The following is a 21,027-nucleotide window of genomic DNA, read 5'->3' on the forward strand; positions in this document are numbered from 1 at the left end:
ATGCCTGTTTTTGCTTGTGGTCTCCCCATGTTGCTCAGGCCTTTATCTTCCCATTTTCTTCTGAATATAAAAATCAAGGGGCTGGATTTGATACCTAAACAGTTCCCACCCAACCTTACACCTAACTTTCCATGCTCCCCCCATCCCCAACACATACATGCTCTAGCTCTTGCCAAGGCCCCAGTGTCTCTTCCACACTGGGCTCTCTGCATGGGAAGTCTCTCACTCACACACACACACACACACACACATTTCCCACCTGCTTTATCTAGATCACTACTGCTTATCTACTTAACATGTCAGGGAAGCCTCCTCAGACCCCACAGTCCAGACAGGGCCACTCATTTGGATGCTTGCTGGGTTCCTAGCACTAATCCCAGCCATCACTCAATGACAACTATGGAATTGTTTCAATGTGTCTGTGCTACAGTGACTTCTGAGAGGGTAGAGTTCCAGCTGTCTCAGTCCTAGGCGGAGGCCTAGGTAAGTTTTCGTTAAGCTTTAATGACGCTTGGAGAAATCTGAGGCATCTTGTGACCCTGCATACTTTGACTCAGTGGGTCTGAGATGGGGCCTGAGGTTTACACTTTTTTTTTTTGCTAGCTTCCAAGGACCACTGAAGTTACTGCTCCTCTGATCCACTTTAAGCACCAAAGGCCTGTAGCACAACTGTCTACACATCTTCATGGCCTTGACCATGATTTTCTTAGCCAGCTAGCTACTACCTTAGTAGGGTCTTACTATACACTTTACCCAAACCATTAAGGCATCCATCTGTCTCTAACCTTGGTTTTCTAGAGGTCCAATACCATCAACCTGGCATCCCCAAATGTAAAGCCAATCATGTTAACCCACCTCCTTTGAAAATTTTTGGGATTCCATGTGTCCTTACAGGAATATCTGCCTTTCCAGGATTGCATTTAGGGCTTTCTTGAGCTTTTCCTGGTGACTTCTTGGCCTCTCTCATGTTAGCCACCCCTGCTCTGACAAACCTTTTCAGGCTCTTGACCTGAAGTGTTCTTTTCCTCTTCAGCTGAACCTCAGACCAACCCTAGAGTACCCTTTTTCTGCCCCAGAAACCTGTCCAAAGCCCACACTCCTAAGCTGACCCTGCACCTGTGTGAAGGCATGTTATTTGTTCCCCTATGCAAAGGAACATTTATGTTCTGCTCTAGCTCTCTGTGCCACTAGCTTCAGCCTGTTCCTGTGGGTATGGAGAGCTCTGAACACAACACAGTGTCTTTCATCCCTGTCATCTTTAAGCCTAGCATACGACTGACACTTAAGAAAAATGTAACATAAATGGGTCAATGTCACTCATTTTGGTCTCTGCTCCATGTGCAGTCGAAAAGAATGACATGCACAGTGATGTCTCTCTAGAGAAGGCATGGTCCAGAATCCCTAATATGTAACTGGAGAAAAGAGGTACTTATATATAGTAAGTGCTCAATAAATATCTGTTGAATGAAAGAAGGAACAAATGTCATAATAACTGTCTCCATACAAAGCTGTCAGACTCAAGAGAGATTACATATATGGGTTATCTGTGGCTCCAGTAGATTTCTGCCCAACAAAATGCTAGACTATGTAAGACTATGTAAGACTATGACTTACAAAATGTTATTTCCTTTGTGAGTCTTCTAAATCTCTTACTTTGAAAATTATAAAGCCATGTGGTTTTTGGAGTAACATTAATTTTGTAGTAACCAACATTAAAAATAAAGCCATAGAGATATTTTAGCTCTCTGGTGTCTAAAGGACCCCTACCCCTCTTTTTTTTTTTTTTTTTTCCTGCCCTCAACACCCTTCTCCTCCTATGTGACTTCAGTGTTAAGGCCCCTCAGGTCAACACATTTCTTTTCCAAGCAAAGCCTCCTGTTGCAGGTCTTCTCTGCTACCCCAGTGGGGCTATGGCTGAACCAAGCCTCTTCACTTGGAGGAAGATGCTGGAGAAACAGAGAAGGATTTACGGACGCTGGACCCACTGCATTTGAGAAGGCCCCACAGCAATAGTGCCCACCCCCAATCTACTAGAGCAGTGGCCTGTGACCCCTTTGGGTGTTTAATGATCCTTTCACAGGGGGTCACCTAAGACCATCAGAAAACATAGATATTTACATTACAATTCACAACAATAGCAAAATCACAGTTATGAAGTAGAAATGAGAATAATTTATGATTGGGGGTCACTACAACAGTGGAACTATGTTAAAGGGTTGCAGTACCAGGAGGGCTGAGAAGCACTGAATTAGAGGGCCCTGCAGCTGACAGACTACAGCAGAAGAGGGCTGTAACAATTCACTGCACACTAATACTCCTATCTTCAAGTTATATCCAACACTGAGCTTACAAACACTGAGGTGCAGTGTGAAACCATGCATATTAAAAACAGCCAGGCATGCTGGAATAGTAGTGGTGCATGTACATCTTTAATCCCAGGAGTTGGGAGACAGAAACAGGTGGATCTCTGAGTTCAAGGCCAGCCTGGTATACAGTGTGAGTGGGATAGCCAGGGCTACAGAGAAAAACCCTTTCTCAAAAAACCAATAGATAGGTAGGTAGGTAGGTAGATTGATAAATAGATAGATAGATAGATAGATAGATAGATAGATAGATAGATAGATAAAATAAAAATACTCAGACAATGAATACGCTTTCCACTAAGAATTCACTATTGCTGTGACATAAAATAGAACTTCAGTAAGTTGATCATTCTTTCCCAAAACTTTTCATATTGAAGATAGGATGATGGAGAAAACTGTCCTCACAAAGCATCTAATCTACTAGAGAAGGAAATTATAAAAAGCAAAACCAAACCTGTGGGCAACAAGTATGTCATAAAGCACCCTGTGTCCATACTTCATGAAGACCAAGGAGACAGGGTCAGCTGCAAGGAGAGAGATGACAGGTTTCCTCTGCTTACTGGATCACTGCCTCTCCATGCAGATGAGCTGAAGAGCTGTTTTGCTAGAGTTGCGTCCTCTTTTACTCTGTACACCAGAAGTGGGATGCTTGCATTCAGACCTACAAAGACTCACAATGTGCCACAATAGGCACTTAAATTGGCACATTCAGAGGCACAAAAACAACACACAGCTTCAGATGAAATGAGTTGCTACTGCCAGTGGCTGGGTCTGCTAAGCAATGAAAGGGGGAAAAAATGAGACTGGCAATTCTCAATGTCCACGTAGTTTGTACCTTTATGTCACCCTATGTCCTTGGTTTCACTTATTCTTTTCAGGTTGGTGCTCTGAACTTGATGCAGCCCCACAGAACCAAGACCTGTCACTTTTGCTCTAGATATTCTTTCCATTTGCATTGGCATAGTACACTACTTGCCATTTAGAAGCTGAGGTCAATAAGAAGGTCTGGGTTGCCCTCACTCCTGTTGATATAAATTCAGGATGTTCTATCTTGTCTTCCAGCCTCTATTAAACAATAAGTTAGGTTGTTCAGTTTTCATAAAATGGCAAGAGCTGTATGACAAAGCTCACTGGAATTCTGGTATTTGTTTTGTACTTGGTCTTTTTTTATCTAATCGCTCATTAAAACGTTGGTTGATAAGTAGCATACCATAATTACAGTAGCTAAGCATCTAGGAAATGGTTCTGGATGACTCTGTTTCTACTATAGAAAGCACAGGCATGCTACCCTCAGGTGCGCCAAGAGACAGTGGGTTCCATTGTAATTGCTGGCCCACATTGTGGGCCCAGCTGGACTGACATTTTAATTTCTGCGTCTTTTGTGGCTTCCATTATCCTGGGGGCCAAGGTATAAACGTGTCTGGAATCACAATTTGTGGGAGGTTAGTACAGTTTTGGAGAAAGGCCAGGACCATTCAGGGCTTGGGATGGATTTCCTGGAGATGGTCCAGATGCAAGGCTTGTCCATTTGTGCTGTCTAGAATAGACAGTTACGATAAAGGTCTGCTTCCCGCAGCCAGCTGTGCAATGGGAAAGCCCTGAGTGAGCAGTCTAGAGAGGCTGCTTCCAGGCTTCAGGGTTAGGGAAGGATGCTCGAGATGGTGAGGGCAGGATGCTTAGGAAGCAGAATCTATACAAGGGATGATTCAAAGGGCAATGATGGGTGCATCTAAAAAGGTTCTGTCTGCCCAAAAGGTAGTCCTATGTAAAGAAGAAAACAAAACGAACCCAAAACATAGGGTGTGCTGGTTCTGCTGGTTTTGTATTTCAGCTTCAGCGTTCAATTGTGTGGCTGAGAAACTTTGCTCCACAGAAAAGCAATGGCGTTACAAACCTTGAGATAAAGAAACTAGCATGTTAGAGGTTTAGCACAAGGCCTGATACAGAAAGCAAGGGTTTTCCTCGATCAGAAATCTTTACAATTAGAGGGTTGGGAGCTTACACTCTCTTCAGAATTGATAAAAACTGGACCATCACTCAATGAAAAAGAACTCATATACAAATGTTTGCACAGGTTTAGGGATTTAAATATGTGAGGCACAACCACAGACTTCAGGTCCAGAATCTTTGTTCTGGGGCTAGCCCTATTCCCAACAAGAAGACTAAAGTCCTTGGTTTTATTGATTACCTATAATTTTGATTTAGTGTCATAACCTCATGATATATTTAATTTGATAAAAATTTATATTTTCTCTAACATGAAGCCTCTCTAGTGCCAATAATGACATCATCTGATCAGTGTTCCAGTTCACAGACTGATTTAAATATTCAGAAGAGGCTCAAAGCAACAGCATATGGCATATATGAAGGAACAGACCCTGGGCAGAGGGCAGCCTTGTGGAGCATACAGTCATCAGTGGAAAGGGTCCTCTCTTTCAGATCAATATGGCCAGCACTGAGCCAGTTCACGTAAATGTCAAGATTATCCTGTAAGTATCAGCTACAAAAATACCACTGCCACTCTTCAAGGACACTTGCATTTATTTGCTTTTAAAAATAGCTAATTCAGTATGGAAAGCATAGACATAGAATAGACAGAGTGCTTAGGCAAACTCCCAATTATTGCTCCCCTTTGGAGGAGCAGGAATTACAGGCAGAAAGTAGGCCATGCCTAGTAAGTCATTTCTAGGTGTTATACTGGAAAAACAAAACAAAACAACCAACAAACAAAAAGCTCTTTAAGCTCTTCTACCTTGCTGGCAGGATAACGTGGGTGGCTTTGAGAAAATTCTAAACAATAGAACAAAAATACTAGGGTTTGGTGGTTTGCTATAGTAAGAAGTTAGCGAGAAATATGGCAGCTGATATCAAATGCCACAGATTAATATAATGGAGGGGACTAGAACATGAAAAATGGGAGGCAGATCAGAAAAGTGACAAGGTGAAAGGCAAGAGACATTAAACGCCTTGTAATCACATGCTGTTGACAGTGCTCATAGAAACCAAAGTAGCTTGATACCGTTAGGATAGTTGGCTTGTCACTGGAACGCACAGGCTGTGAGGGATTCACATCTCACTTCATTATAGAGCTGCCCTAGTCTTGCTCAGGGATGTTGAGAAACCACTGCACAACAGGCGAAGAAATTCAGGAGAGGAGCTGAACGATGCTCACACATCTAAGCAAGAGAAGTCAGCCTAAATGAGTTAAACCATTAACTTAAAAGAATAGTCATTTACTATTGCACATCCAGTGATTCAATGATCTTGTTCCATACATTCATAGCTAATGGGCCACCAGTTTTGTTTGACTAGTGAATTGTTCTTCTCTTTCCCCAGTGAATGTTATAAGCAACAGAGTAAATATCTGTTGGTCTGGTTTTTTCATTTTCTAATCAACCAGGAAACAAACAAGGTATTTGTCTGATGACCAGTTCAGACTAATAATTGACGTCTTTGAGCAGAAGGCAGTCATAAAAGGCAAAGACAGGACCTGGTGCACTTGGTACAGGCTTTTCATGCTGTGTCCATTATACAACTCAAAGATCTCCCTCAGCCCAGATCTATTTATAATATGGTTAGGTTCCTGCTTTAGTCATAGGGAACATATTGGGCACATTACCTTTTGTGATTTTGTTCTTTCACAAAAAGGTAGCTGTCTCCTACAGAGTAAAACTGGAATCATTAACTATAACTAGTAGGAAACATGCTTGAATTACCCCAAAGCACTCTAGCCTAGGTTTCTGGCTGTTCAATGGGAATAATAATCCATCTTTGCTTACTGGCAAACTAAAATTCTTTAGATAAAAGCTTAAAAATGATTGCTATCTCTAGCTTAGAAGAGAATTTGTTGAGAGAAAGACACATAAATGTATACATGTATATATGTCTTATATACTGACCTGAATATACATGCAAACTCAAATTGCAGACATCACCTTTTTTCCTCCAGAGACTGACATGAGAGACATGTCTTATACTGTGACTGGGTAGACTGACAGAAGTAAAAAGCAAACACAGGTGCAATAACAACATTTAATGATAATCTCTATATGTTTACTGTTCAAAGCACTTAAGACCTTAAACCAAAACTAACTGTCCTGGTGAATTGTATGGATGGCCAAAACATTAAAATTCAAGTAAATTTCAATTGCTAGTGAAAAAGTATATTACTATTACAGGAGACTTTCTCCTTTCAAGCTTTTTTTTTCCTTAACTTATTCTTTTACGATTTCATACATGTATATAATGTATCCTGATCATATCCAACCTAACTTCTTTTCTTCTGTGCCACTGTTCCCCCAACATCCACCTTTATGTCCACTGAGTCTAGTTAGTGCTGTTTTCATGAACTTGGGTCTGTGGTTACCCACCAGAAAATAGATAACCCATGAGCAGCCATACCTTGATAAAAAAGACTTCCCTAACCTTCAGCTGTCTGAGGAGCTCATTAGCTCTTCTCCTGTTCGTGCTAGAATGTTCACTAGCTTGATCTTATACAGACAACTATAGCTACTCTTGGGTCATGAGTGCAAAAGGTATCCTATATCCAAAGGTGACATTTCATAGCACTTTTCCCATCTTCCAACTCATACATTCTTTCTGCCTCTTCTTCTGTGATGCTCTCTAAACTTTTGTTAGAAAGGTTGACATAAATATTCCCTTTAGAGTGAGCACTCAATAGCTTCTTACTCTCAGGACTCTGAAGAATTTTAAAATAGCAAAAGTTGTAGACATTTATTGAGTGCTCCTAATAGGAGAGATTGCTCTATGCACTTTATTCATTTAAAAATTTTAATTATCACAAACCCTATGAAGTAAGCATTAAAAGGTAAAGCTTAAAGAGATTTTAAACAGTGATTAGATTATATAATATTGGAGAAACTATAAAGAGCAAAAGAATTTTCCATTTCACCCTTAGATGGATCCTAGACAATCCATTTCAGGTCACGAGTAAAGTTACCTGTGTGTAACATAGAGTGTCTGTATATGGTTCTAGTACTGGGCCTTCCAGCTCTCCACAGACTTGAGAATCTTTAGGTATTAATATCTTTAATGAGAAATAATAACATCTTTAATGAAAATCCAAAGTGTCAGGTCTTGTACCTAGGACGATCTCACCAACAGGTAGGCCAGGAACCACCATCCTAAGATTGCTAGAGAGACCATTTTCTTTGCTTCACTTGATCCATGAGGACCATCAATTAGTGAAGTATTTCTTTTCTTTTCCAAAGGCTTAACAAAGCCTGAGAACTATTCCACAAAAGACAATGAGAAGGGTGAATCTAGAATGAGCCCAGTAGAAATTAGTAGAGAGAGAGAGAGAGTGAGACTTTCCAGGAGGGATGAAGAATGTGACACAGAAACACACACACACACAGAAATCCCAGCTCTCTATGACTGCTTTGGCCTTATTTCCACAGAGGGCTTCCTTCCTCACCTGACCAGCATCCTATCCTTAATCTCTACCTGCCTTGATACAGTCCTAGTTTGTATGGAGTTGTGACATCCTCTCACACTTTGATTTCATTGCTAACTGTCTCATCGTCTCAGTGTACCAATGCTGAATTTCCAAGGAATGATTCTGATTGGTTCTGATTATCATTTTAAACCATTCCGCAGCTCCACAAGTGATTGGTTCTATAGAAACACAGCAGTTAGCTGTTCAGGCACATTCCACTCAGGAAATTGAGTCTAATGAAAATATCTCTACACATTTGTGTTTGCAAAGCAGAGTGGCTCCTGGGCCCCTTTGCATCATGGGGGAATATCACAGGGATGGTAACCTGCAGTCTGACATAGTAGTACCTCTCATCACTTTGTCTTTTCTCTTAACTAGTAAAATCTCAGAAACTTTTGGAGAAATTCAACTGTGATTTTTGTTTTTACTTTTTTATTTTTATCTTGTGACTCATAAACTCTAGGAACTCACTGGGCTGGATCTACTAGCATTAAGTCTGAGTGAAAGATAATAAGTAGAAGGGTAAAAGCTTTTGTCTCTCTTTTCAGGCACTTGATGAAAGAGACATGAAAGAACCACTTTAACATTGAACCTGGAGAGGGGCAATATGGGTAGTAGATTACTGATCACTGCTCATCAAGGAGCAAAAACTGGTTCTTAAGGTTTTACACATCACACTTTCTTAATGAAACTGTAAGAAGTTTTTAGTGTGTAAAACTAACATGGGGCTTTGTAGACCAGTAAGTTCTAGTTATTTCTTTTGGGATATCTTACCTTTACATCCCTTTACTAGTGAGAACTAAAAGTACAGTTCCCATGTAGGGGTGCTTGACATAGAAATGAAGGGAGACTGTTTTAGCTAATCTTGTTTGCTCAAAAGAGACACACAGTTACTCAGAGTCAGTAGTGGCAAGAGACTTGACTAGGTAAAAGAAATCCCTACAGGAATAAACAGGGCCAAGAAATAAAGACAATCAGAATGGAAGGTAGCTCTAAGACTAGGGTGCTTTCTTTCCATGCCTGGCCCCACCCTCCTTTCTCAACCAGCATCCTAGTTTACACATGGCTCATGACATCCTCTCAGGATCTGACAAATAGCTTAGTCTTGGTTTTCCAATGCCAAATTTCTAGGTAAGGAACCTGATTAGCTGAAATGGTCACTTCAAAACACCTTACAAAGACGGACAGCCAAGTTATAGAATGGCTGGCTGTCTTTGTGTCCAGAGTCTATGCTATGATGCCTGATCTCAGACAAGAAGTGACTACATGGCAGAGAACTGAGCACAACTGTGTAGAATGAGGCCACCAGCAAAGAAGTCCTCTTTATAGCATGGGGCAAATTGGTATAAATACCTCATGTTTTTGGCTATATGGAAACAGTTCATTTAAATTGGTAGCTGACCTAGTAATTGCAAAAATCTATGGGCTTTCCTTGATACAGTATGTGAGAACAGCAACATCATCTTTCTCTCAGCACTATCATCTATGTTCATTTCTGCATCATCATGTCTAGCCATGTGCACACTAGTAACCAAACCAAACACTCAACATTTGGAATTTTAGCCTATCATTCAAACAAAAGTTGTTTTGTTTTGTTTTGTTTTTTCTCTAGGGAAACATACTAGTGGAAAATAGATACTAGAATAGAGACCAGCAAGGTGACTCAGTGGACAAAGACATCTGTCACTAATAATGACCACTTAGATTGATTTCCATGTGGAAGAAGGTGAGAACCAACTCAGACAAGTTGTCCCACATCTGTGCTATGGCATGTATGTGCCATAAACATTCACGTAAATAAATAAATGGCAAATTATTTTGGATTAATTTTTAAGTTATTAGAGTAGGGAATGTTATTAGAGTGTTTATTTCAATGGATGTCACAGAAGAACCCAAATATATTTGGTGAATGTATGATAGATCTAAAACAACCCACCTGTCAGTTTGCTAGCTTAACACAAATAATTCATTCAAGTAATAATGACAATAATGACTGGCTGTATATAACAATAATGCAAGGGTAGAATCATCTAACACTGTAAATGCAAGTTCAAATCATACTCACTAGACCTTTATTGCTATAAATCATATGCAAAATGGACATAACAAGACTAGTTCATTGAAGTTTTACAAATATTAGTCAAGATAAGATTATGCAAATTACTGCATGATTGGCATATATTAAGTTCTCAGTATATGGTATTAATTGCTTCTATTATAATATAGATAATGATTATCAACACTGGTATTGTAAGATTTAGAGAATACAGAGCAGAGGTAGGATTATATTTCAAGTACTTAATAGTCTTAATGTATGTGGACATATTAGAAGTGGCACATACATATAAATTGCACATAACTTGGCAGTGTAATGGAGATTATTTCCTTTCTAACAAGGTCAATTGGTGAACTTTATGCTTGCATGAAAAGATCTTTACAATTTTAAGACTATTTGGGAACTTTATAGCATGTCCACTTTCAGTTAGCGAACTTTGGTGCATTTCATTATTTTCACTTGAAGAGCTTTTGAATAATTTTAAGTGGTATAAATACTGAGCAGAGTAAGACTTTCCTGGGAGATGGATACCTAGAGTCTAGGTGTATGACAGCTCCATTCAGAAGCTCTGAAAACTGCAGTGCAGCTCATTATGCTCTTCTGAGGCTCCTCCTTTCTTACATCAAAGTGCCAATTTCTGAAAATCCTTAAAAACTGCAACACCACTCTAAGAACTTTCAGTCTTAGATGATAGCTCATCTGTGTTCCTATTAACAAGTCCCCACTGAGAAGTTTCCTTATCCCCATCCAGATGTCCCAGTTATCCACCTCTTTTCCTAACACTTAGTCAGTGCACTTCATCTTTACTTAAAAAAAAAAAAATATTTTTGCTATAGATGGGCATTATAGATCCAAATTGTCATTTTTATTATATTTTCTCCTCAAAAGACTTTGGGGCAATGAATTTGGAGTGTCAGGGAGACAAGCAAGGTAACAGGAACTATACCCAGGAGAAAATAAAAACAAAACAAAACAAAAACAACAACAACAAAAACCTAACACAATCTCAAAGTATGCGAGAGAGACTAATGAAATCCAAACTTTAGGATTTATCACCAATACTGTGCCCTCCATGGTCTCAAGAGAGCTTCAAGCCATGAATTACTATAGTTCTGTTCTAATTAAATATCAAAAACATGTATTTTAGCCACTGTAGACAAATACTAAAGTCTTTCTTTGTTTGAATTCACCCCTTCCCACTTTCCCATGTGCTAGAGGCACTGGATAGCAGGAGTGTCTCTGCCTGTCTGGCCAAGAGGTTGAGATGAGAATATAGTCTGGACAATCTTCAGAGAGATCACAGTCATTTCTGCATGTGGTGGTAATGTCTATAATAAATCACTAACTTTGTATTTGTAGCATTATTCTTTTTTAAAAGACATTATTATAGTACATGATTCAAGTCCTTACAAAACTGAAATCCAGTCTGTGCTCAACTTAGTCGCCACTCACACTTGTCAGATGGGAAAGATGGAGCTTAATACCATATAACTCATGGTGGCACTGCACTAAGCCCTGAATTTCCTCATTTTCTTTGAACATTGCTATCTTGTCTACCCCAATATGGTCTTACTTTAAATATCAACTATCATAAAACTCAACGATCTTAAATTAAAAGAGGCAACTTTAAAACTATTATAAAGACAGAATATTATAGTATTTCTTATATGCTAGTAATATTTTTAAAGTGTTTACATAGAACCAGGGCATGGTCACACAGTATATGGAAAGCATAACACTCTTCAAATTGCTTCACTACTACACTGCTCTGGTCACTCTGGCACGGGCTCATGCCATCTTTACAGCCACCTCTGAGGACAGGCAGCATTATTATCCCCTCTTACAGTTGAAGAAACTGATATATAGAGAGATTTGGTGTCCTGCCCAATGCCGTATATCTAGGAAAGGACAAAGCCAACTTCTAAATTCAACTCCAGCAGTCAAATTCTACTCACTAGTGTCCAGTGTTATAAGCACATCAAAGAAAACCCCACAATGTATCTGTTCTACACATTTGTGGTATTTTTGCCCTGTCACTACTACCATGTCTCTTTCTTCTAAGGCAACAGTTAGAAAAGGGATGAAAGCAGAATTAGGATAAGGAGTGGGATTGCTGGCTTAAAGAACAGTGGATGTTCTTTCATAACTGTCCTTCCCATTATGGGGAGGGGATACAGACAGACAGGCAGATAGATACATACACTCATCAGGTTACACAACACTGATACATTGTTGAATATTTGACCCCTTTCTCAGCTTCTGCTAGAGTCAGAAAATAACGTTTACTTTTAATTCATGTTCTATAATAAAATTAAGTGTAAAAACAAACAGATGAGTAATTTAGATGCTGAAAAAAAATTACAGAGGTGGCAAATTTTAAGCCCACAAAAGTTGGAGAACTAATACAAATAAAACAACAAAGCATGTAACCAATAATGCATGGCAAAGATTGCAGCAACAGTGCATGCAGCCCAGCGCTGCCACTGAGCTCAACAGAAAGTTAGCATGTAAGGAAGGAAGCCCAGCATCATCAGATCTCACAAAGTTTCAAAAGGTACAAAAAAAAATCCTGAATAATAAATATTTAAAACTAAATTCATTTTTTTAAAAACACGAAGTCAGCTGGCATTGGACAGTGAAACAAACTGACATCATATTTGTGGGGCTTCCACTTATAATCAGCCTTTCAATGAGGTGTAGGATAGAAAACACAGTATAGCAGGTTAGGAGAAGGCTAGCAGATGTAGCAGATATTCATAGCAATAGTTGTGCAGGTAGATGACTGAGGTGATAGAATGGGACTAAGCCCTGGCCTTCTCAGAGATGAATCTATCTCTCTTGGAAGAAGTATTGGTCTTGAGCCACAGGGGGTAAAATAGCAAGAATCTTACAACTATAAGGGAGTAATCAGTTTACAACTTTGTGAAGTACAGATTCCTCTACAAGAAACAAATTACAGAATTTACAAATGTGTAATTACTGCAGGCTTTCTTTGAAAAACAAATGCTTGGGGTGGGAGAGAAAGAGCACAAACCAGGAGCAGAATTATAAAGATGTCTTTACTAGTTGATTTTTGATGCCAAATCCTTACCTAGCAGCCACATAGGGGATAATAGCTAGGTCAGTGGAATGAGAGTCTCTAGATAAGTCCAAAATTCACCTCATGTCATTAAGTAGATACCTTCTTTCAAAAAACCTGAACATAAAATATTTCCCTCAGCACTCCCTACATACCTAATTTGTGTCAAGAGCATTAATTCTATAAAAGCAGCCCCAAGCAATAATCATGCTCAATGCCAAATAAGGAATCACGACAGAGTAGGACCCAATATTTCTGTTCTGAAACATTAGTTTTTATGGGCAATTCTTTTCACAAATATTTACTGGAATCCTTTTATCAGATCTCATCACTGTTATTAAAGATTAAAAAGACCTGCCCTGAAAGACTGATTGAAAGTAAGAATGCAAACTCCAGGATTCCTCTCCAAGATTGTCTAAGAACTTAGCCGTGAGCACAGGTGAGAGATAGTGGTATATAGAACTCCACCTGTGCCCCCCAGAGGTGCAGAGTCTACTGAGAAAGAAATTTTTATCATCTAGCAGAGAGCTTGATGATAAAGCTGAGGCCTAGAGAGGGACCATGGATGCCTGGACAAGCATTTGAGTTTATTAGGAAATCTTTCAACAGATGAAATGCAATGACTCAGTAGGAGAGGGAGAGCATTCCAGGTAGAGGTATGTGGAATATTAATGGGCTGACACTAGAAATGACAGATCAGATCTATGTATTCAAATGACTGCTCCCATTGTGGTCTTTTTCAAACCTTTCCATTAAATATGCTCAGCAAGTGTTCAAGAGCCTCAAAATATATCTGCACCCCTGTACTCTGAAATTCTTTACCTACCAATGAGAGATGCTAAGCAAAATCTTATATATGAGAAAATAATGTAAAAGTTCAGCCATAGAGTAATGGCAAAGCAGTTATGGTGTGTCCAATCCCTAAAACTTCATGCATACCTTGCTAAAAAAAAAAAAAACACATTTGAAGAATATTTCAAAACCAACAAAATGATTATGACACAAGTTTCAAATCATGTAAAGTGTACTACCTTAAGGTTTAATGAAAAAATTAAGTAGGGTACAGTAAGCTGGCTCAGTGGGTGAAAGTATCTGCTCCCAACCCTCATGACCTGAGTTTGATTCCCCTGGAATCAACATGGTAGAAAGAATCACCTCTCACAGTTGTCCTCTGACCTCCATGCCTTTGCACTTGAGTACACACACATATGTACACAATAAACAAAGAATAAAAAATACATAATTTTCACATTGATAGCAAATATTACCCATATCCTATTCTTAAAAATTCTTTCATGTTTTGGACATACCAAACAACAAAGGATTGGCATTTCTTCCCATTTTGAGTGAAATCAAAACATCTAGCTTTCATTCCTTTCCCTCTACGGGATCAGTATGCTCTCAAATTAGTAAATCACTCTATAGGCCTCATTCTCTTTAGCCAAGACGGCTGATACATGAAGGAAGGCCTCAACTTGCAAAGAACTGAAGAGAAAGAGAGGCTTCAAGAAGCTGGATTCTACTAGGAGATAGAACAAGAGTGAGGAAAGCCATAGTGTGAGGATCAAAAAGGCTGAGTACTGAGAATGACTTGATGGCAATGAGCACTTCAGGAGAGAAACATACAGTCATACATCATGGCTCAAAATAAATGTTATAAACAAACAAACCAAACCTAGACATGGTGTCGCTCATCTTCAATTCCAACACTCCTGAAACAGAGACAGGCAGATCTCTGATTTCAAGGCCAGTGTGGTCTACTGGGGGAGTTCCAGGACAGCCAAGGCTATGTAAAGAAACCCTGTCTAGAAAAAAAAAAGAAAAGAAAAAAGAAAAAAAGAAAAACAAATGACAACCACAGAAATGTACATTTCTTTGTAGCCTAAGAAATGGTACTAAAGACAAGACTGATTAAAGCAGAGGTGGTGGACCAAACCTGCCTTTAGTAATTTTAGGTAGGGGATATTAGCTGTGCCCGGGTGGACTCTCTTGGTTATCATTTCTTGGAATTTATTTATAAAATAATATAAAAGACCTCTTTACAAAAGGGACATTTGCTGTTAGATGGGAAAAGGGGGAAGGTAATAAAATATTAGAAAACAATTTGAAGTAAAATACTATTTGATGATGGGGAAAGGATAGGAGCTCCACAAGGACCAAATATATCTGAGACTGACATTCAACCAAGGACCATGTATGGATATAACCTAGAACCTCTGCTCGGATGTAGCCCGTGGTAGCTCAGTAACCAATTGGTTTCCCATAGTAAGGGGAACAAGGACTATCTCTGACAGGAACTCAATGGCTAGCTCTTTGACCTCCCCACCCTCTAAGGGAGGAGCAGACCTGTTAGGCCACAAAGGAGGACTTTGCAGCCAGTCCTGAAGATACCTGATAAAACAGGATCAGATGAATGGGGAGGAGGTCCCCCCTATCAGTGGACTTGGAAAGGGGCATGGTGGAGATGAGGGAAGGACGGTGGGATTGGGAGGGAATGAGGGAGTGGGATACAGCTGGGATACAGAGTTAATAAAATGTAACTGATAAGAAAAAAATAATATTAAAAAAAAGAATAATAAAAAATAAAAAAATACTATTTGAGGGAAATCCAATCTCTACACTAAATTCACTTCACCCTTCAATTTTTCCTTCACTTTAATATGTATTCACATAAAGTCAGCTTTATAAAACCCACAAGGCATGGCAGCGCAACCCTTTAATCCCAGCACTTGGGAGGCAGAAGCAGGTGAATCTTTGTAAGTGTGAGGTCAGCCTAGTCTACATAGTGAGTTCCAGGACAGCCACCTACATAGTAGGACCCTGTCTCAGAGTGAGGGAGGGAGGAGAGGCAGAGAGAGACTGAAAGACAGAGACCTAGCCAGAAACATAGACCAAAAAACCTCAGCAAAAATGGGAACACATATGTGTTTGAGTATTCAGAAAAAAACAACAAACTGTGCCTTGCTGACTTTCTGCCTACATTTCTTGGTTCTCTGTAATGAAGAGCATGCAGCAATTTCTTCCTTCATTGAGTTTTCTTGCTTTTACAGTTTCTCTTAACTGAATGTTTAGCTAAACATCCTATCCAAACCACTGCTATCTAGGCTAAGTAAGTATGTCTACCCAGCATCAAGCCACCCTTTGCCCAGCTATCACTAGCTAAATGGTTCTTCACACTTACCTAACCATATCACCTAGACCCTTGGGGTTTTCCAGTCTATTTAAACCCGATGCGGGCAGATTCCATTTCCTTTGTTCTTTGTGTAAGCTTGTTTAAGGTGTAGGTCTCTAAAGGGCATGGAGAAGAGACAGACGTTGAGTATGGAAGAGACTGGCAGTTTGAACAGCACAGTTTGGTCTAATGGCTTTGTTATGCTAAACGTTCGAGCTTCTCCAAGTGCCTCTTCCGGATTTTGGGTCCTACACACTAAATCCCTAACACAGGGTAGTGTGTTAAATTCAAATTAATATAAGAAATGTAAACCAGTGGGTCAGTTCTTTTAAGTCATCTCCACAAATACATTCTGCAAACTGCAGGCCTTCACAAATCCTGACACACTCGAGACCTTTAGAAAAGGAGAAGCCGAGAATACAGATTAGGTTCTCAAGAGCGAAAACAGGTGATGTCATAGCACGCAGTGCGGTGTGGTCACCGCTAAGGTTAGGGAACTGCAGTTCCTGGGAGCCTGTGCTCTGCGCCGGCGGCAGAGGCACCCTGTCAAGGGCTCCGCGACACGGGTGAGCACCCCGGGCCAATCAGGTGCTCGCTCTGCACCGCCTTTGTTCTCATTGGGGAGCAAGCTGCGGGAGTCTGCTCTGCAATCCGCGTTCCACGCTTGGTCCCTCGGGGTACCTGGCTCCCCCGCTCCTCTGGGCTGGGCATCCGGCCAACCAGAGCTTTCCGCAGTGACTTCTGCCTTCTATCTCCAGAACCTAAAGCTAAACCCTGACTCACGGTTGTCAGCTTTGGGGGAAGAAGGTCCAGTCCCATCAATTCGTACTCAGAACCTTCCTTACCAGGCAGGAATTGTGTTAGCACGTCTCTAACCAGCTGCCTCGGACAGGATTTTAAGTGTGTGTGTGTGTGTGTGTGTGTGTGTGTGTGTGTGTAGGATCCAACCTCTCGTTTATGATAAAGGAACTTTCTTTGCTGTGGGAATGATTGTCAGAGAGAGGGAAAGAGCCCTAAACCAAAGATGTGTCTCCGGATCCTCAACTTCATTAGCTGTATAAACCTCAGACCTCTAAGGCTACAGAGCTCTATCACTACAGCCGCAAGTAACTGGTCTTTCGCACAAGACTCACAGACTGAAGCATAAAGTTCTTTGAGATCTCTGGGTGCAAAGTGGTACAAGACCACAGTCTTCCTCACAAGCTATTCTTAGATCACGCCCAAGAGAAAGCCGAAACCACTGCCCTGAGGAAGGAACGTTCTAGAGTCCACCCTGCCCACCCCCGAGAGATCAGGAAATGTTTAGCTAGGTCTCAGATCCTCTAGCGAGCTCTAGCTTCCAGCTATTTAATCTCACTTCATTCTGCCCAGTCCTCGCAGAGAGGCGTGGCTTGTCCCGAGGGTGGTGCCGGAGCCCCTGGTCATCTGCATACACCACACCCTCCGCTTCGCATTGGCAGGCTGGAGTCCCGCCCACCCCACACTACCTACCTAGCCCACGGTCACTCTCCTCAGCTTCCAACCTCGGAGATAAACTTAACTTGCCCGGAGATTCGCGGTGCTCTCGCCTCCCGCGATTGGCCGACGCCGCCCATTGGCTGCGGGCACGGGAGGGGGCGTGGCCGGCGCCGTCTGATTGGCGGGAGGGGGCGGTGCCCGGGGCCGCGGCCCTGAAGGCGGCGGGCCGCGGGGGCGGGGCTGCACTGAGGCGCTGGGGCTGCCGCGGCTGCTCGTCCTGGCTGGCGGGGCGGGGGTCTGGCGATGGGGGCGGGAGGAACAACGGGCCGGTGAGCGCCGCGGCCGCCGTCCCCGCCGAGCTCGCGCGGGCAGCCGCTGCGCCGTCGCTGCCGCCCGACCCCCTGAGAAGAGAACGTTGAAGCAGCCCTCCGCTAGCGGCCGCGGTGACAGCCCGACGTCGGCGCGATGAACCGCGGTGGCAGCGGCGCGTCGGCCTCGGCCAACTACCTGCTCTGCACCAACTGCCGGAAAGTGCTGCGGAAGGTACGGCGCGGCCGCGTCCCGCAGCGAGGCGCTCCCCACGGCCGGGGTCCGGCCGGTGCTTGCGGGGGGCAAGACGCGAAGGGCCCCCCTCCCCCGTGGGCTCCCCCGCGCCCGGCCCTGGGGCTGCCGCCGGGTCTGCCCCGAGGCTGAAGGGATGCTGGGATGCTGGGAGGAACCGGCTCGGCCGGGGATGGAGGCTGGCCTGAAATCACAGCCGCCGGTTCGGTCTGCAGGCGCCTGCCTACCTCTCCGCGGTGGCTGGCTCTGGGGGGTGTATCTTGGGGTTGCTTCTGCCAGGCCTGCCGTGCCCTGGCACCCCTTCTTGACGTTCTCTTCTCGGTCCCGAGAGGCACCGTGAAGGCATCTTGAACTTTATGCCCATGGGAAGCGTTCGGTCTTCCAGTGCCTTCGGCTGGGGTTGGAGGAGGAGGCTGAAGTGGATGTGGGCTCGCCCTCCTTATCATCCCCCACCGCGGTGTGGATCCAGAAAAATCCGACCCCGGATCGACTTACTGCTTTCCACAGTGACTGATAGAAAGTTTACTCCAGTATTGTTTAGCTCACTTGGCTTAATCGCTCCGTGGGGGATGGGAATTCAGGGAGAGAAAGGATGACAAAATGTCCCTGTAGACGCAGAAGAGCTTTTAATCAGATCTGGGCAGCCTCCTTGAATAATATAATCCATTTTTTTCCTCCACGATCTATTTTTACGTTGTATGAAGTGAAATTATTAGGTGAGGTGCTCCTGTTTGTCCAGCACCAATGAATTAAAATTGCTGAGCTGTGCATATCTGAGCGCTTAGATGAATACGGTGCCGTTTTTGTCAATTTTCCTATCTACGGTAACTTTAGGGTTGCTCTTTATGTATTAAGAAAAGCAAGCAAGCAAGCACATAAATAAGCAAGCTCAAATATTTGCGTTCTTTGTCCCAAAACTGTTTTTCTTCCTCTGTGGGTCAGGCCAAGTGCCAATCAAAGTTGTTTTTCAAGCCTCTTTTCCCTGCAGTGGAGCTGTTTCCCCCCTCCTTTCTCCTATTTTATTTGAGAGCGTCAGGAAAGCAAAGGAATTGCAGGTTTGAAGTTAATCAAACAATTAAATACGCCTTAAATTGTGTTTATTGGATATGTTTCTCTTAAAACAGATTTTTATTAAATGTGCATGTTGAGTATGTGCAGTTATTTTTCCCCATAAACTCCTGGATCAAATTACAGTTGATACTTGTTCAGCTCATTGTAGGGCAGCTTGTGAGAAACGTAATGGATCAGAAGCTCATTTCAGCTCGGTTGAATGTTAACTCTTTCAGTGCTGGATCAGATGGCATCCGAATTTAGCTTTTAAAAAGTATTTTTTAATTTCTAAGCCGAAACTGCCTTTGTCAGGAAGAAGTGACAGTGAGACCTGTTTAATTCAACTTACTCTCAGTTAAAATGAAATATATATATATATATTAGCTGAATGTGGGGAAGGTTGCTATAATTGACTTACTTAAGTGATATATTCTATTTCAACCACAGCACATTAAATTTTTAATAAAAATTTTAAAGTTAATGGCAATTTGTTTGGCTAATAGGATACTTCGATAGAAATTAGCATCACACCTTTTTATTTTTCTTTTGAAAGAGCTTTGATTATGGATCCATGATGCTAGCACTAAGGACATATTTATGTTTTCCTTGTAGTTTTTAAGAAAATAATATCTCTGTTTACTTGGAAACAGCATCTCACTTCAAGCCATAACTAGAAGAAGGAGGAGTATGTGCAAGCTGGGCATTCACATTTTTTTCTCTTTTATAATTGTGGTGCACACCTTTGCCAGTATGCAGTTTTCAGTAACTACAAGGTGTTTAATTTTGACTCATGTAGTGGCATGAAATGAGTTTAGATGGGAAAAAAATTGTTTGTGCCAGTTAAGACATGACCTGGCAATATTCAAAGCTTTATAAGATTGCCATTCTTAAACATTCTAGAAAGAAATCAGTGTCTAGCATTGAACTCTTCATCATCCTAAGTGCCACATAAAGTTTTACTTCTGATAATGACATGTTTTTATTTTTGATACAGTGTGACTAAGTAAAGTTAATCTGTAGCCCTCACAGCCTGATGCTTTACATTTTCTTGTTTCCCTTTAGTGTCCAACAATAAATAAATGAATGATAGCACATTGGATTTTAGTTGGGTATTGATCACAGTGGAAGAATGAATATCACATGCATCCATGTCAGTGACCCTTTGCTATTAGAACTCTCCTTAATGATGAGCAAAGGCCTTTACCTTTATATGTGGCAGAAGCCCTTTTGCTGTCCATGAGCAACATAATTTATGCAGTATATAATGGATTCTGAGGAAACTTCAAAAGGAAATGAGTTAACCTTCAAAGGAAATTGTTTTACCTCAGTGTCCAGTGAATTGTGTACTATATGAGAATCTCGCTTATTCTTAGAAATGTCTTCAGTTTGGTTCAGTGTCTTGCAAAACAAAGAGCACTGCTGAAATATTAAAAGTATCTGATTTGGTTACATGGGTCATAGAAGAAGAAAGAAGAAAGCAAAAACATCAGATCTGCAGCTCTACGTCTGCCTGCTTCGACACCTATTAGACAGCTTTTTAACAAGGATAAATACTATTTACTTTGGGGAACATAACAAGACTTGAAATGTAAAACATTTTACTTGAAAACATTCCAGTGACAACCACAGGGATCTGATCTTTAACTTCGAACATGCAGTGGCAAAGTACATTAAGGAGGGGTGGGCAGGTAACTGTCAGCTCATGCACCTGCCATTTCACAGTAAGGTGGCATGTTGCACATGCTGTGAGTGCTACACTATTGTTACTATTAGGTGAGTAGAATTAAATAAAAATTAAAGGATTTAGCATTTTAGTTTCTTTTTTTTAAC

At 41.4% G+C, this 21,027-nt stretch overlaps 1 protein-coding gene and 1 long non-coding RNA gene across 2 annotated transcripts in view; one reads left to right on the forward strand and one right to left on the reverse strand.

The window, feature by feature from the left end:
- Window positions 1-19,066, reverse strand: part of LOC132648357 (uncharacterized) — a 114,969-nt gene extending 95,903 nt beyond the window's left edge. Inside the window, exon 1 of the long non-coding RNA XR_009586744.1 lies at window positions 18,375-19,066. This is a non-coding gene — a long non-coding RNA (uncharacterized LOC132648357). The remainder of the gene's footprint in view (window positions 1-18,374) is intronic.
- The window catches only part of Sesn3 (sestrin 3), a 57,337-nt gene continuing 54,110 nt past the window's right edge, over window positions 17,801-21,027 (forward strand). The window contains exon 1 of the mRNA XM_021663644.2: window positions 17,801-18,129. Coding sequence (XP_021519319.1) covers window positions 18,052-18,129 — 78 coding nt within the window. The 5' untranslated portion in view covers window positions 17,801-18,051. The remainder of the gene's footprint in view (window positions 18,130-21,027) is intronic.

The sequence above is a fragment of the Meriones unguiculatus genome, chromosome 1, assembly GCF_030254825.1.
Source record: "Meriones unguiculatus strain TT.TT164.6M chromosome 1, Bangor_MerUng_6.1, whole genome shotgun sequence".
NCBI classification, from domain to species: Eukaryota; Metazoa; Chordata; class Mammalia; order Rodentia; family Muridae; genus Meriones; species Meriones unguiculatus.